General features: G+C 54.1%; 1 protein-coding gene across 2 annotated transcripts in view; it reads left to right on the top strand.

Moving 5' to 3' along the window:
• The first annotated feature begins 1718 nt into the window (after window positions 1-1718).
• ASTN2 (astrotactin 2) overlaps window positions 1719-16320 on the top strand; it is a 360503-nt gene continuing 345901 nt past the window's right edge. For both annotated transcript variants that reach the window (XM_069771376.1, XM_069771377.1), the window contains exon 1: window positions 1719-2276. In XM_069771376.1, coding sequence (XP_069627477.1) covers window positions 1940-2276 — 337 coding nt within the window. In that variant the 5' untranslated portion in view covers window positions 1719-1939. The remainder of the gene's footprint in view (window positions 2277-16320) is intronic.

The raw sequence follows: 16320 nt of genomic DNA, 5'->3' as shown, positions 1-16320 counted from the left end.
CTGCCTACTAGTGTGTCATTTTGTGTTTCTATGCAGTATTGTTTCTTTTTTGCCTAAAAGAATTTTCAAAACTAGGAAAAAGAAATCAGCACGTACCCTGCTAATGCCTGAAAATTAGTACACGTACTGAAAACAGCCTAAGCCAGTCCAAAATCTATCCTTCCCCCTTGAAAAAAAAAGAAAAGGAGGGGAAACTCTTTTTTTTCTTCTATTACAGTTTTCCCGACTAACTGCTGACATTTAGGACTGCATTTTTGCTTGATTCTTTTTTCCAGCATGCCTGGAAATGTCATCCCTCCCAGTTAGGCAGAGCCGGGGTCCCACATTACGCATTTTGTAACTAGTTGCCTGTTGGTGAGCACTTGTTGGTTTCCCTCTATTCCTGGAAATAGCTGGAAATAGGCACCATACTCACACCTTACGGCGAAGGCTGCAGCTTGTTAAGGCTGCGAGCTGGAGCCGTGGCTGCTCCTGGAGCGGGCACTGGCCCCTGGGAGCAGGGCTAGAGCTGTTTGCTTGCTGGATTTCACATTCTTTGCCATTCTGCCCTTGTTGTGGTTTTAACATTTGATGACCTAAGTATCTCAAAAGGCTGTTTTGCCTCAATAGGCATGTGATGAATTGATCTTAATTAGCTTGTGGAAATAATATAAGCCTGAGCATTAAGCGTGCTTTGTTAGGGTTTTGACATCGTCTTTTATACGTACATCTACAAATAAAATCAGGTAGATTAGCAGCCACTAAGAAATTGTTGTTGTGAGTCACTGACTCATAACTACCGTAGGCTGCCTCTCCTCGTCTCAGTTAGTCATGCCCAACTGTGGGCAGGAGTCCACGCGGCTCTGGGGCTGGGGTTAGCCGAGTCCGTTCTGCCGGTAGGGACGGGGTTTGCCTCCAAACTAACCCCCATCATTCCAGCTTACCCACTGGAAGAGCCACTTAGCTCCGTCGCCGCTCAAGGCAGAGCGTTGAGCCAAAACCGCGGCAGCGGAGCTCGCCTGGTTTGTCTTCAAGCACCAACTCCAGCCCTCAGGTGGCACCGGTGCAATGGACAGATACCGGAATCTGTGAGCAGACCTCGGCATCGTGTCTTTCTCCGGCTCCCACGTCAACGCCGGCTGTTAAAGACCAGGTCAAAAGTCTTTGCTGGATGGAGGTCACCGGTTTGTCTCCTCCGGGCTTGCATTGCGAAGCCACCTTCCCGCGCCCTGGACGCTGGAGGTGCCTCTTCGCGTCCGAAAGCCCAACGCCTAGTCGAAGCTGACAGAAAGCATATTTCTGTGCTCTGGCACCCCGGCAATCGCCCGAAAGGGAGGGGTAGCCCGCAGGTCTAGGGCAAGGAGCCCGATCCCGTTGCCGGGGGGGGGGGTGGGTGTTGCAGAGCAGGGAGACCTGGATTTGGCCGGGGAGGAGAGGAGGCGGCGACGGGCGCAGGGCAGCGGCCGAGCCAACGGCAGAGGGAGAGCGCGGGCCGGGGGAGCGGAGGGAAGGGGGCCAAGGCGGCCGTGAGGGGCTGCCGGGCCGGGGGAGCGGAGGGAAGGGGGCCAAGGCGGCCGTGAGGGGCTGCCGGGCCGGGGGAGCGGAGGGGCCGCCACAGGTAGCGCGGGGCCGGCGGGAGTTAAGCGGCGTTGAAGCGCCGGGGCGAGAGCCGTGCCCCGGCGCACCGGGGCGGGCTCAAGCCGGCCGTGCTCCCCCCCGCCCCGGGCGGCCCATCCTCCGCCTGCCCCCCACCCCCCCCCCTCCTCCCGCCGCCGTTCGGCCGCCGGGGAGCGGCAGAGGGTCCCCCGGAACGGCGATTCGGCGGCGGGAGCGGGCGGGGCGGGAGGCGGAGCCGGGCGGCGGCGGCGGCGGCGGCGGGCTGGGGCGGCTCAGTGCGCCCGGCTCCGCTCGCCTCCCCCTCGGCTCGCCGCGGTTCTCCTGCGCCTGGCTCCGGCCCGGCATGGCCGCTCCGCCGCGCCGCCGCCTCGCCGCCTCGCCGCCCCCGGTGGCGGTGGCGGCGGTGGTGGTGCTGCTGCCGGTGATGTTGGGCGGCGGGCCCGGCGCGGCGGCGTCGCGGGAACCCCCCGGTCCGTGCCGAGTGAAGACGGTCACGGTGTCCACGCTGCCGGTGCTCCGCGAGAACGACATCAGCTGGAGCGGCGCCCCGCCGCCCGCCGCCGCCGCCGCCGCCGCCGCCGCCGATTCCCGCTTGCTGCTCTTCGTCCGCAGCGAGCTGCCCGGCCGCGTCGCCGTGCAGGACGACCTGGATAACACCGAGCTGCCCTTCTTCACCCTGGGTAGGCGTCCGCACCGCTTCCCCCGGCCGCGTCCCGTCCCGTCCCCCCCAGCCCCGCACCTCCCCGGGTCGCGGAGCATCCCGGTGCGGGCAGCCGGCTCCCGGCCGTCACCCTCCTGCGCCGGGGTTTGCCTTCAGCCTCCCCTCAGCGCGGACAGCCTGCTTGTGTTTTGGAGCTTCCGAACCCTGCCCTTGCTGCACCCTGTGCTTTGGGTTTTTTGGGCGTTTTTGGTTTTTTGGTTTTGTTTTTTTTCCTCCTGGGGAGGGGTTTTTTTTTAGCAGGGCCTGAGGGCTCCTGCCTTTTGAAAGCCCTGGGAGTAAAGCGTCTCCGCTCAGGCTGTAAAAGTGATGGGTGCTGCCTCTTGGGCTCCAACTTGAACGCTTAGCCCTGGAGGAGGTACCGCCGAGGCTGGGAGGACGGGAGAGGCTGTTTTTCTAGCCAGAGCCTAATTTTATAAACGCTTCGTCTTAATTCTCGAAGCTCCCTCTTGCTCCATGCACAACTCCAGCGCCTGGGTCTGTGGCGAACGCCTGCAGACTTTCCTCCTATCTCAGCTTTTGTGGGGAGGGGGATGGGACTAGAAATAATTCTGTTGTCGTACTTTCGTCTTGGTGCCGGATCCTGTTGTCTCAGATGGGCTGCTCGAGCTGCCTCTTGTCACTTTTATCCTTTTCTGTGCCTTAATCAGCCTGGGGATCCTCCAAGGGAGCTGTTCAGAATGCCGTATGGACAGCGCGGTGTTTACTCTGCCAGGTCACCGAAGGTTTTTTTGTTGATCCCTTCTTTATCCACTAGCTTTTTTGCTTTTTCGGTGTCTGAAGCTAGGATAATTCGAGTACCTGCTTAACTTTGGCTCCGAGACTCTGCTTGACACCGCAGGGTTGTGACTTCCAGCGCATCGCCCTGCGTGCGTCAGGCGTGTCGAGGTGTGCCCGCGCCCAGTCTGAGCTGGTGGGCACCTACCGCAAGTCCCTTCCCACGCCTTGTGGAAGCAACTGCCTTTTGCTGGATGCGATGCGCCAGGGTAGGAAAATGACTGTCTGTGTCTCCCGGTCCTCTCATTTTACCTTCTGTGAAGCTTTCTTGTAGCAAGCGCCTGTAATAAATAAGTTGATGGTACTTCTTGAGCCTCTGGGGTTTTGGCTTTGCAGTGTGGCTTCCTTAGACACGGTTGGTCAACTGCAAAAATCCCAAACAAACCAGATACTCTATTTCAAGTAATAAAAGTGAAAAATCAAAGGTTTGATGCAGTAGGAATGACATTTACCTTACAGTGATTAAAAGTAACAAGAAGTTTCATGGTTCACCGAGTTGAATTTTCAGATTAGAGTACAGTTTCTTTAGGGACTGGGTGTGAATTGCGCACTGATCTAAATGTATGAGAAGGCAAAGAAACCCCTCTGTGTGTAGCTTAGGTAATAGCTCAAGTTGGAGGAGAGAAATTTGTCTTGATAGATCAGAGACGTGATCTTGTATAGCAAATCCTATTTCTGTGAGTGACTGGCAGTAAAGAGACCACGTCTTGGTCTAAAAAATTCTCTTTCACTTGCCTGGGTTATTGGTTATGCGTGTACTCTCGGATATGTAGCATGTCTTGTGCAAAACTGTGTTTTTTCGCTGACTCTTCATGGACAAAAGACCCCAAGACATCCCCTCCTGTTTCCCCGAACCCACAGGCATCAGGCAGATTGCAAGATAAATGGAAGCTTTGCCCATGGTGGGATGGCTTCATCACGGTCCTGAAATTAATCAGCACGTTGCCTCCCGAGAAGGTAAAACACTTGTCCTTCCCCAAGGTCTAGCTCATGAATTGCTGTGGATGCTCTGATATTTTGAATTTGTTGCATTTCTTCCCGTCTCCTGGTGTGGCAACTGAGTCTCGCTTGCAGTTAACTCTTTTCTGGGTGAGTGCTTTGGATGATTTCCGCTGGCTTGTTTTTCTAGTGCAGGAAGTAAGGCTGGAGTTTTCTGTAGTGGTTTTTTCCCCCTCCCTGCATCCTTTTCTAAGTTTATCACTGGTCGGGAACCCGAGAGCTGCTGCTGCCTTGTAATGGGCTCTTGGAGGTGAAAAGCACGTTGCGTGTGGGAGGTCAGTCGAATGGCTTTGGAGTGACTTGGGGGCAGGGATTGCTTTAAACAGTGGCTTCTCTTTGCCAAAATCTTTGGTAGCCCTTATTGCTAGCTGATTTCTGATGCTTATATGTATTTATGCATGTTGCCAAACATGTTTCGTGGCTGTCTGGGCCTGAGCTCAGGAAGACACGTAAGAGCTGATGTCCTGCCGGTTGCAAATGTGTTGATGGCTCTTAAATGTCTTTGAGTGCAGGCTCTCGCTGCTAGCAAAGACCACTTTCTGGCCTCGTGGGGGTAGGGATGGAGTAGGAAGACCTTCTAAAGCACACACCTCAGGACAGCCACCCTGACTGGCATCCTGGAGGGATTTTTGAAAGAAAAAAAAAAAAAAAGAACAAAGCATAAAGCAGGCAGAGCTGAATTCTGGTGCTGATACTACAGACCACCCCGTTCTGCAGGGCTATAAAGTCTTTCCAGGCCAGGAAGCATGAAATAAAACATTGCCTTGCTTGGTGGCCATGAGTTTGTTTAAGTGCTGTGTTTAAGTAGGCAGTCTGTAGTCCTGGGCCTGTTCAGCAACTCCCAGCTTGGTAAGTCTCCCGATGCTGGAGTGGTTCCTGTGCCTCTCGGCACTCCTTTGCATTAAAGCAGGGCAGGGGATCTGTAGCTGAAGGCTGGCAGGTGCCAGAGCCTTGTCTGCAGCAGTGTGAAACTTAGAATCATAGAATCGTTTAGAAATGGTCGTTGGAAAAGATCTTGAAGATCGTCGAGTCCAACCCTAAACCTAACACTGCCAAGTCCACTGCTAAACCATGTCCCTAAACACCACATCTTCTGCTGGTTCTTTTTAAGGGCAGACGAAGTTAAAATAGGCTGAGGAGACAGATGCTCTAAGTCGGTGGCTGGTACAAAGCACATGCAGTGCTCTGTGTCCCTTTTCTTTAAAGGGTTCTTCCTTCTAGGGAGGAAGCAACTTTTTCTGTTCCCCGACAGTATGAGATTTTATTCACTTAAGTGTAAGTGCATAAAGCGAGAGCTTCCAGGGTTGCATCCCTGCCTGCGGGGAAACTGGTCCGTAGGAGCCACTGCAGGACTGAGATGAAAGGAGAAAGCAGCACTAGGAAACCCCCACGCAGCCGACCCCTGGCCCCACGGTGTGCTTGCAGCAGTGGGAGCAGCAGCAGCGGGAGCAGGAGCAGCAGCAGGAGGAGCGGGAGCAGGAGCAGGATGCAGCAGCAGTGGCAGCAGGAGCAGCAGTGGCAGCAGGAGTAGGATGCAGCAGCAGGAGCAGCAGCTGCTCGCTCGCCCGCGTGAGCGGCGGGTCGCGAGTGGTGCGCGGGGAGCGTGCGGGAGCCTGAAGATGCTCCGCCAGCAGCATCCGCTCAGCCAGGAGCCCTCCGCCACGGGTCCAGCCTGCAGACACCCCCTGCGAGCAGGTGGGGAGGCCAGGAGGGAAGGGTTTTGTCCTTTCTCAACGGAGGTAGAAAACTTTGTTTCCTTGTTGCATCCTTCCCGGATTGCAGCAGGGGACCTGCCACCGAAATGCCGATCGGCCGCTCTAGTTCGCTCCATGTCCCTTCTTCAGTGGGGTGTCTCAGTTTCTGTATTTTCTACACCTCGGTTTATTTTTTCTGTCTTGTGTTGTGGACAAGAAGGATGTTTCTCCCCCTACTCCCCAGTTACATTACTACAGAATTACCCAGCGAAGCACAGTGGTGGCAGGAAATGACAAATGTAACTTTGCCACCAGTGCATTATGTATTGCTGTGCATCCCCTTTCCTGAAAAAGCATCCTGCCCTTTCCTTAACCTTGGATACAACTGATGCTTTGCGGTATTTTTCTCCCCCCCCTCTAATTCTTCTAGTGTCACGCTGGCAAATGGAGCAGCCTATCATTGACTTTATTCTTGTACGATGAGGTCTCTCTAAGGTATGTATCTTGATTTAGTCAGCAGCCATGTGTTCTGTACAATAGCTGCTCCACAAGCAGCGTAGCCTGCTTTAAGTGCAATTCAGGGAATGAAGCAGTTAGCTTCCGAGCTAATTTAGATGAGCTCTGTCTATGTGTGAGCAGATATATATAGAGGAGAGAGAAGGAAAGAGGCAGACAAATTTTCATCACTGCTCTTACCCGGTAGTGGCTTACATAAGAACAGTTTACTACACACTTCTCATAAATGGCTCTAATGGATGCTGTTTGACAGGCGTCTGCAGTGCTACAGGGTGCTTTGTTTCAGTGGTTGTCAGAAAAGGTGCTTGTGCATCTACATTACCGGTGTCCCACCATGGCCCCTGTGCGTGGCTGATGATTATCCCCTGCTTCTCGAAGCTGTGCAGCTCTGCCATCTCCTCAGCAGTTCAGTGCCACTTCTTCTATCTTCTTTCTTAACTTTTCCTGAAGCCATCTTGTAACTTGAACTTCCCCTCTTTAGGGTAAGAACGCATTAAAATAAGGGAAAGCACTTAGTTCCCTGCAAATTGTTTGAGTTTACTGCTTTTTCTGAAAACACTCGAGCGGGGTTTTGCCATCCTTGGTTTTGTCAACAACTCCTGTTTTTGCAGAGTGGGATGGAGAGGCTGGAGGGTTACCCGGGGAGCACGGCTGCGACTGAAGCTTTTTGATGCCGCTGTTCGGAATTGCCATTCTCTGCTTTGAGTTGGCCTCTGAGAGCTGGAGCAGCATCGTGCGGGTAGCAGAGAGAGAGTGTGCCCGGCGTGAGACCCTGCTTGTCAGGGCATGGCTTCTAAACACCGGGTTGTCTCTGCAGAGAGAAGCCGATGAGCAAAGTTTGGTTGCAACACCTCCCTTTTCTGTGAACTGCCTCCTGCTAGACTTGCTGCACTGCATATCTGGCCAGAAGTTTGGTTAATCAGGTTTTGGGGTTTGTTTTTTTTTGTTTGTTTATATTGCTTTTTCTGGCTGTGCCCAAGGTAGTCCAAGAGGTAAAGGGTCACATCTTCCACCGGGCAAGCGGAGGGAGCCAAAAAGCCTCAGGGAGGTGGTCCGGTGAAGATGAGATGTGCCGGTGGGCTCCTTGGGGTAGGGACTGGGGGGAATGTAGACCCGAGAGCAGGGGCTGCTGCCCTTCCCCTTCATGCCCATCCACAGCCGTGCATGGCCGTGGGGTCTGGGCCAGGTCCCTGGTGGTGCGGGCTGCCTGGGGAGGGTATAGAAAAGAGGGAAAACCTTCTGGTAGTGATTTCCTCCCCTCATTGTATGAAGCTATGGGATGACTTAAGCTTTCCAGGCGGTTGGGTTCTGTAGTTGGAAAGGGAAGGAAGGAGGGCCCAGCTCGGAATGGATTTGTACTGGTGGTGCGGGTCCTGAGCTTGAGATCTGCCCGCTGTGGTTGCAGGAGAGGCGAGCTCTGTAAGACCCAGAAAGGCTGTAGGCACAAAATGCCCATGAAAATGGGTCAGTCCTCAGATGACCACTTTCCTCCCCAAAGGCAAGGTTGAATGTGTCTTGTCCAGCTCGGGGGGGTGGGGGGTGGACTTGCAGGGATTTTGCTCTCTCTTGGGTATTTTCTGGGACAGAAATCCCGGTTAAAACTGGACTCTGTAACTGAGTGGCAGCAGGCTGTACTCGGGGAGTTGCTGCTTTCCAAGAGTACCCGCGTTGACCAGCTAGTGGCAACAGAAGATTAACTATAGAGAGAGGAGCCGGTTTTCCGCAGCTGAACTGTCAGGCTGGAGCAGTGGGAGAAGGCTGCCGGCTGGGGATCCCCTCCGCTCCCCCACCGCTCCCCCCTTCCTCCCATGTGATGGCAGCGGGGTTTCCATGATGTCGATGTGCCAGAGACCTTTATTGCTCTTCTGCTGGAAGAAGAAAATGTGCTTTTCTTCAGAGTTATGTGGGGAGCTTGCATTTCTCTGTGGGGGCTGGGGAGGCGAGTGACCTCCAAGTGCCACCACGCAGACAGACATTACCTCCAAAACTTGCTGTCTTTTTCTTTCTAAGCCCTAAAAATGTGAACCCTGGCTGCGTGATGGAGAAGGCTTTGTGCTGCCTCACTGATACGGTGCTGACGTGCAGTGTTGGCTGGCTGCGAAACCGGGCTGAGCCTTTGGGCTTTCCTGTTGTAACAGGAGTTCAGGCGTGGGACTGGCTGGGACAGGAGGAGAATAGATTGATGCCACTTGTGGAAACGATGAGGTATTGATCTTATGCTACCTTGACATATATGTTAGCAGTTGCAGGTGGCTTGAGAAACACCTACCATCACACCAAAACGCCTTGTAGAGTGTGGGGGTAGACTGGGGTTGGGAAGACTGAAAGGAGAAGCAAAGAAAATAAAGTGCCTTAATTGAAGCCTTTCATTGTCTGCAATGCCCACAGTACAGCTCGTGTCAGGAGTGTCCTCCTCCGGTTGCAGCCAAGTGAAATGGGGAATGATGAGCCTCGGCCAGTCTTCCCTTGCTGCTCCCCAGTCCTGCCCTTGTCACCACCTGTGGGGTGGGTGACGGCATCGAGCAGAGATGGTTCTTGTGCATAACCAGCTTAAGAAATGGTGCCACTTAAAAGAATTGAATGCTTGTGCTGCTGCTCGGGTCTCAGCTAATGCAGTTAAGGTTTCCAGTGTCCAGACAGTATGGAGACACTTAATGGTATTGAAGAAGCAGAATGGCATGCAGAGGGGACGAGCAGTGATCTTGGCTGCCTGCATCTGCTCTGGCTGGGTGAGGCTTTCTGTTGTCTCCTGGGAAGGAGGCAGGTGGGGGAAAAAAATAAAAATCACAGAGTAAATGGTTTTGGCCCATCGATCCCTTTGGGCGTCTTCCCTGTATGCCACACAAGAAGCACTGCTCTTGAATGCATCCAGCGTGCTTATCCAACTGCAGTCGGTCCGGGGAGGAAGGAGGGATTCCTTGCAGGAGCAGGTTGGGCTGCGACAGCCTGCAAGAAGATGGGGCAGATAAGATTTGGAGCCAGGGTTCTGCCTGTGGGCAGAGGCGGCTGGTGGAGAGGAAGACAGAAGTATGAGTTCCCCTCTGTTTCTCATAATCTCTTCCCCACCAGTCTTGCACCCCTCCCTCTGTGCTTCCAGCTCTCCCGTCTCCGTGCAAGACAAAGTCTGAACGAAACCACGACTGGCTTTGAAAGCAGCAGCGAAAGGGGAGAAATTTTCCATTAGCAGCATCAGCAGTAAAAGAGATTTTTTCCCAGTCACCTGGTAACTGCTGTATTTAGGAAGATTACTGAGCTGATGGTGTTGCTCCCAGGCATATGCATGGGAGTGATCCTGTTAAGAAGGGGAGGCGAGAGCCAGCTTGCGTGGCCGCTCGCTCGGAGATGAGCTGGTAAAGGTTAGCTGTGCATCTCTCCGCGGGGAGAGGAGAGCCGCCGCGCTGGAGAGGGGACCCGCTGTGCCTAGCACCTCGCACGCACCGTCATCTGCTCTTCCAGTGCACAAGAATGAGACAGAAATGGCATCGTCAGCTGCACTAACGAGCTGCGGCGGGGGGAGCGGAGTGTGGCTCCCCGGGCCTGGGCGCTTGCCCGTCCTCGAGTGGCAGAGGGAATGCCTGGCTCCAGCCCGCCTTTGGGCACAGGCAGCTTCTTTTGGTGCCTGGTACCTTCCTTTCTCCGGGTCTGATGAGAGATGCTTATGGAGGGATGCTGCCCTGGCCGCAAAGACCCTACAAACTAACTGGGGATGTGAACCCCCCCCCCAAAAGCCCGTGGTCCCGGGACCACATAACTGGGCTGCAGGGTCTGGAGACCCCAGGTTTGCTCCCAGCCCTGCTGCCGGCCATGAGCGTGCTCACAAGAGCTCAGCTGTGCTGATACCTTTGAGGCTTTGGTTCTTTTTCCTTTTTCCCCTCCCTTACATCTCTCTGTGGGGCAGCGGGGTGACCTTACCTGCGGCCGGAGCCTTGCCCTGGCTCTGCCGCTTGAGCTGGGCTCCCCGGCCAGCCCGGAGGGCTGCTGGCTGCCGAGGCACTCGCCTAACGAGGCACTCACCTAACGTGAGCTGGCGTCGCAGAGTGTGCCTGCGGCTGCTGCAGTGGCGGCTGTGTCTGTCCCAAGGCCGATCGCAGCCCGTATCCCTCCCTTGCTGCTCTTTCTGGTTCTCAAGCGATTGGTGTTCCAGGGAGCACAGCGCATCCCTAAAATATGGGATCAAGTGACAGAAAATGGGAGTTGGCAACAGCATAGGAATTTTTTTTTTTTTTTTTTTTTTTTTGCCTCTAGCCAACTGCTCAGTAACATCAGCTTCTTGATGCACCGCTCCCATGTCAGCAGCATGCCGTGATGGCAAACGCGGGGCAATTTGTGTGCGGGAGCAGGGAGGAGGGCTGGAGCAGGGCAAGTTCTCTGCAGCCCAGGACCAGGACCTGATGCTTATCTGCCCTGGCCAGGGAGCACCAGGTCTGTGTGCTGAGGCTGAAGAGCCTCTACCTTGGCTCACGCTTGCTGTGTTGCTGTTGCTCTTGCCACCTGGGGGTCTGACGGGAGCTGGGGTAAAAGTTGATGCTGCTGCCTTAATTAATTACTCGTGCAGCGTGCAACCAGAGTGAGATCCGCTCTCTCGGGCAGTTTCCCACTCGGATGGGCTTCCCAGGGTGAAGGGGCTTCCACGGCAGATGCTGCCAGTTGTTCTCACCTCAGTCTCAGTTACTCAGTGCTGCCTTGCACAGGCTGCTCTGTGGGGGTGGAGGGAGATGGAAAACCCTTTACCTTGGCTTGCTGGGTCTGAGCAGTCACCTGCGTGGTGGGTTCAGTGTGGGTGGTGGCTCTGGAGAACTTTGGGGCTTGTTGGGACATCCTGATATGTCCCTTTTCCTTCTATCCCCATCACACTTCTTGTCCTTTGTACCCCTCATCTGTTTAAATTAGGGGGGTTTAAACTCTTTTTTCTGCCCTGTAACGTGCCCAGGGAACTCCTCCCAGGCTTCTCTGAAAGCCGCCTTGTTGGCATTATGCTCCTTGTTCCTCCACCTCTAATGTCTTGGGAAATCTGGACAGAGAGAGGTGCCCAGGAGGAGCGAGGTGTTGGGAAGGTGTTCCAAAAGGTGGATGCATGTTCCCCTCCCTCTCTTCCATGCCATCCAAACTGGGCAGCCCGTGGTCAAGCTGTGTCCACAGACTCATTTGTAGCATTTCAAGCATCAATTTGGCTTCCAAAAAAAGTAGAAACTGTTTCCTTCCCTCCCACCCAGGAACAGACAGGAGTTTGCAGGAGAGAGCCTGAGCCAAAGCAAGCTGTGTGCTGGGGTTTACCTCCGTCTGCCTGGGGTTTTTCTTGGTTCAGGCTCCGCTGTGTCCCGGGATCCCCCAGCCCCAGGGCCACCCGCTGAATGTGGCAAACGTCTCCCATCACCTTCTGTCCGGAGGAGGTGCTCGAGGTGGGCAGCTCGGGGTCTCCCAGGGGATGCCAGCACTGGGTACCACTTGATTAAGGTAGGCTCAACTCACGGGGGCCTCCTGGCCCTTACCAGGGATGGCCTTTGGGACAGGAGGCTGTGCAGTAGGTCTGGCTGAAGAGGGAGGGATGCTGTAGAGGAGCCGATCACAGCAGTGGCATTTTGGGGACCCAACAGGTATGTTTGGGAGTGAGACGTGTTGCAGTCTGGGGGCACAGCCAGTAGCGATGATGTTGGCCTTATCTGTGCAGGCAGATCCTCGCCCGCTGTTGCTGGAAGGGTGCTGGCTGCTCCATCTACCCTGTTCACATCAGGGGCTTCAGCATTTTTCATCCCCTGCAGAGCAGAGGGAGGGCTGTAGGGGTGCATTCGTCACCTGAAGAGCCCCTGGGCTTCGGCTGAACTTTGTGTTCTAGCAATAAAACCGTGCTAGGAAATGTGTGCTGTAACAAAGCCCATGGATATAATACATCCGTATCATACTGTACCTTTCATCTTGAAGGATTCCCAAGGAGCTTTACAAACTCGGTGTGCTGCAGCCTGCCAGGGTGACTGAATGCTATCAGTAAAGGCTGCAGTCTAATCTCCGCAGTAGCATGTCGTCCCCCCCCGCTCCCCCTCGCAGAGGGAACTTTATGAAGTCTGATCTCGGACTAGTGCTGCACCGGGTGTTTTCCTCTAAGCCTGAGTTTCTCAGGAGAAAAAGGAAAACCATGTAGCTGTTTGTTATGCAAAACCAGCAAAGAAATATTCTTCCTGGGGCAGTAGGAGTGGGTGGGAATTACTTTCGTGCAGCTTTGACAGCTTTGGATCTTGGCAGAAAAAGCATTCGCAGGGGAACGTGCCCTCCATGCAGCCCCAAGAAAGGGGATAATAAAGTTTGAGTGCTTGAGAAATTGCTTCTGGGCATAAGCAGGGTGGCAGAGTTCAGCTGATGGGTACAGGGGCTGCTGCCGGGGCAGCTCTTGGGAGGGAGGCTGTAAATGTCTGCCTGAGATACTTGACGTGCAAGTTTTTTGTCACCCGATGTCCCCTTCTGTCCCCGCAGAGACAGTCCCTGAGCAAGCTGATGGCATGTCCACGTCCTGCAGCCTTTGGCAACACCTGGGCTGCTGCTGCCTCCCACCGCCCGCAGGGTGGGAGCAGGGAAGGGCGATGCAGCCCTCTGCCTTGGTCACCCTTGGTGATCTCCAGCTCCAGTTGGGTTTATTTTCATCCGTACTTGGCTTACCTGGAGCTGTGGGGGCGGTGAGAGGCGTCTGAAGCTGCTGTCGATGGTGGCAGAGCCTAAAAATCAAAACTGAAAGTGAGATAAGGGGCACTAAACGAAGCTGTCATCAGAGGCATATGCTTGAAAAGCGGAGGTTAGCTCAAGTCTATTTGTGTTTGGAGTGGTACACACTTAGCCTGTTTTGTTTAGCAGTTTGTTTATGGGATGTATTTTCCCATCCTGTATAGCTCCTCAAATGTATGCTATAAACAAACTGTAAAATCAAAAGCAGCCCTAAAATTCCCATTAAACGTATCCTGATGCACAGGAGATCCAGGGTGCGTGGGATCGACAGGGCTGAGGTGCCCGCCAGCCTGAGGCCCTCGATTAAGGAGAAAACACACCAGCGAGGGAGGTTATTTTGTCATGTTTGAGTATGGGAATTGCTGTCGGCGCCCCTGGGGTGGAGCGGAGACACCTCGAAAGCACGCCAGCCTTTTCGTCCATTTGCTCTTGCACTGGAGGCTCCAAGCCTTCTCATGCTCATCCCCGAGGAGCGCAGGCGTTGCCACCTGCACCTCCTTTAGCTTTGCCTCCTTCCCTGGACCCCACTGAGATGGTTCCTCAGGCCACCAGGAAGGGGACGTGGTGTTGCCAGTGTAGTTCGTGGATCCTGGACTTTAAGAGCCTTCGATATCGACTGTATTTCAAAAAGGCAATAGAGGTTTGTGGTCGTTCTTACTGTAGTAGTTGCAGTTGCATGCCTTGTACTAGATCAACAGCCATACGTTTCTTGCTTTAATTTTTCTGAGTGCGATCAGAGGGGCTAGAAGTGTATTTAATTAAACAGCAACAGCCTTGCCTTTTAACGCAATTCAAGAAACTGGAGCTGCGTGAAGACACAAACTCCATTACATTGCTTTACTTCTTATCATCCCAGCGCTGCTGCTTCCTCCTCTTCTGTTCTTTGCTCTCCCCAGACAAGCAGCACAGTTGTCCTTACTGTGTTCCTGGCTTCTGCTGCGTTGGAGGAGGAAATCCATTATCCGGTGGCATGGCAGCTGGGAGGGAGGTCGGGGATGCTGCCTGTAGGGGCTGCTCGTAGCCAGCTTGGGGGTCTTGCCAGAGCAGCAGTTTGTACGACAGACACGCTGCTCCTCGTTGTACTCAATTTTATTCTGCTTTTGTAGCAGCCGCCTTTGCCGCTTAGCTGACAAGCTGTTTCTGAACATGCTGTGGCCCAGCGGCATGTGGGAACAGGGATGAGAGCTGGGATTTGGGCAGGATGCGAGCTCCGTGAGCTGGAGGTGTGGGGATGCTGCTGGCCTCTGCTGCTGCTCCCTGGGAGTACGTAGACTGCCCGAAATCACGTGTGCTGCCCCAAATTGTGCATGCCGGGGGAGGTTTTCTCTGCTGCCTGGGCTCGCTTTAAAGACAGTTGTAAAACCTTTTCCCTCCTTGTCAATGAAGGGTTTTACAGCGTGTTGCAATGGGCCACTTAAACACAAAACAGGAGGAAAAAATCCTGTTTGCGGCACTCCTCCCAGCTGAGCCAGCATGGCAGCCCGGGGCCTGTGCTGGGGTGAGATACAGGGTGTTTGTAGGGGATGCTGAAGAAGACTTGAGCCTCGTGAGAGCCTTCCCTTTACAGAGCAACCTGTTGGTGTTTCTCCTGGGGCATTTCCCAGGTGCATTGCCTCCCCAAAACCATGTTCCTCGCTGCTCGGCAGGCTTCTTTGCCGGTTTGGGGTGTGCCCCAAGTCACGTAGACCCAACGTTTTAGTAGACCTTAGTCTCCAAAGCCTCTCTCCAGCAGGAATGGTGCAAATTTGTCTGTGGGTACCTGGCCCACAGCTGAAGCAGCTCTGTGGTCCCGTCCCTAGGAAGGGTGTCCCAAATCGCCCTGTGTCCCACAACCTCTCTCTGCAGGGAGCTGGTGTGGGACAGCAGGTCCCCATCCCTGCTAGCGGAGGGGGTTTGGGCTGGGAAGGAAGGTGACATTTTTGCTGTGGCTCAAAAGGCAAGGGTTTTCTGTGGATGTGGGGCTGTGGTTTTTAATCACTTCTTGTTCTGATCGACTCTCTGCAAAACTGCTCTGAAGGCACCTAAGGGCAAACCAGCAGGTGTTAATATTCTTCTCCTTTTGCTGTTGTTGGGTGGGGGAAGAATTTAGATTCAAGAAAAGCTGTTATTTGTAACGGTGCTTCCCGCCTCAGCTGTGGCAGCTGGAGGGCAAGTGGGACGTGAGCGAGAGGAAAGGTGCTCTGGACCTGGCTGGGAAACAAGCTGCAGCTTTAATTTGGCTGGTACTGGCCATGCAAGTGTTTCCCTGGTCTTCTCCATGCTCTTGTTCTTCCAACTCTGCAAATATTTGCAGCAGTTAGGGAGCTGCCCAGGGAGATTCTTATTCCTGGCATGAACTGAGTTAGAGGGAAAGGTTGGGTCAGGAGAATGGTCTCGTGGTGGGCACCGAGACCCACCCTGTCCAGCAGCCCCTGCTGCGGTGGCCAGCAGAAGGTGAGGAACAGGGCACAGGTCCCTGGAACATCCCGTGGAGGTTTGCTCCTGCGTTCCCGTGGGATGCTTGGTTGCACGTAGCTGCGAGAAGCGTCTGTGCATCCTGACCGAGCTGAAAGCGTGCCACAGCAGCTCCCGAGCGGCTCCTGCATCTCTGTCCTGCATCTCTGTCCCATTGGCCTCTCTGGGAAGTCCCTCTGTTGATGGGGATGCTGCGTTGTGTCGCGCACAGACGGGCTGCGGCGAGGGAAGAGGGAGGTTTTTCTCTGAGGTGTCACGGTCACACCGAGTGCTGACCAGGGACCAGCGCAGAGGAAGGGATGCTTCTGTTAATTAGCGCTAGATGAAAGGCAAACTTGTCTTTATTCAAAGAGCGGCTTGTTCCAGTTTCATCACAGCCCCTCAGTTCTGAGCTTTAAAGTTCGGCGTATGTGTGAACAATAAGTTTGGAAAGATGTTTTGAAGCCAAAATTGTAGCATTGTTATGAAAATGCTGAAGGGGAGTTGTGACACTGTTTTGAAGATGAAAGTATTTTTACAACCTTAAACTGACACATTTAAAAAAAAAAAAAAAGAAAAGAAAAAGGAAGTTTGCACAAAAGGCAGCTCTCAACAAGACTTTTCCCTGGCCAGAATCAAATGCGACCATCCCCGAAGATCAGTGAAGGCACTTTAAGGTGCTGCTGGCTTTGGCTGTCACACAGGTGACCCTGCGTCCAGTGTGGTGAAGTGAGTGGTTCCTGTTAGTGTTACTGGTACGTACTGGGCAGGATGAGCTCCGTGCAGCCCCGGTGGAGGGACTGGTGTGTGCCCCCTGCCCTGTTGGGTGGTTGCTTTCCTCCAGGCAGCTGGTGGATCAGGGGAGCAGCAGGAGAA

Source organism: Haliaeetus albicilla, chromosome 26, assembly GCF_947461875.1.
Source record: "Haliaeetus albicilla chromosome 26, bHalAlb1.1, whole genome shotgun sequence".
Lineage (NCBI taxonomy): Eukaryota > Metazoa > Chordata > Aves > Accipitriformes > Accipitridae > Haliaeetus > Haliaeetus albicilla.
This window is presented reverse-complemented; position numbering and strand designations above follow the sequence as displayed.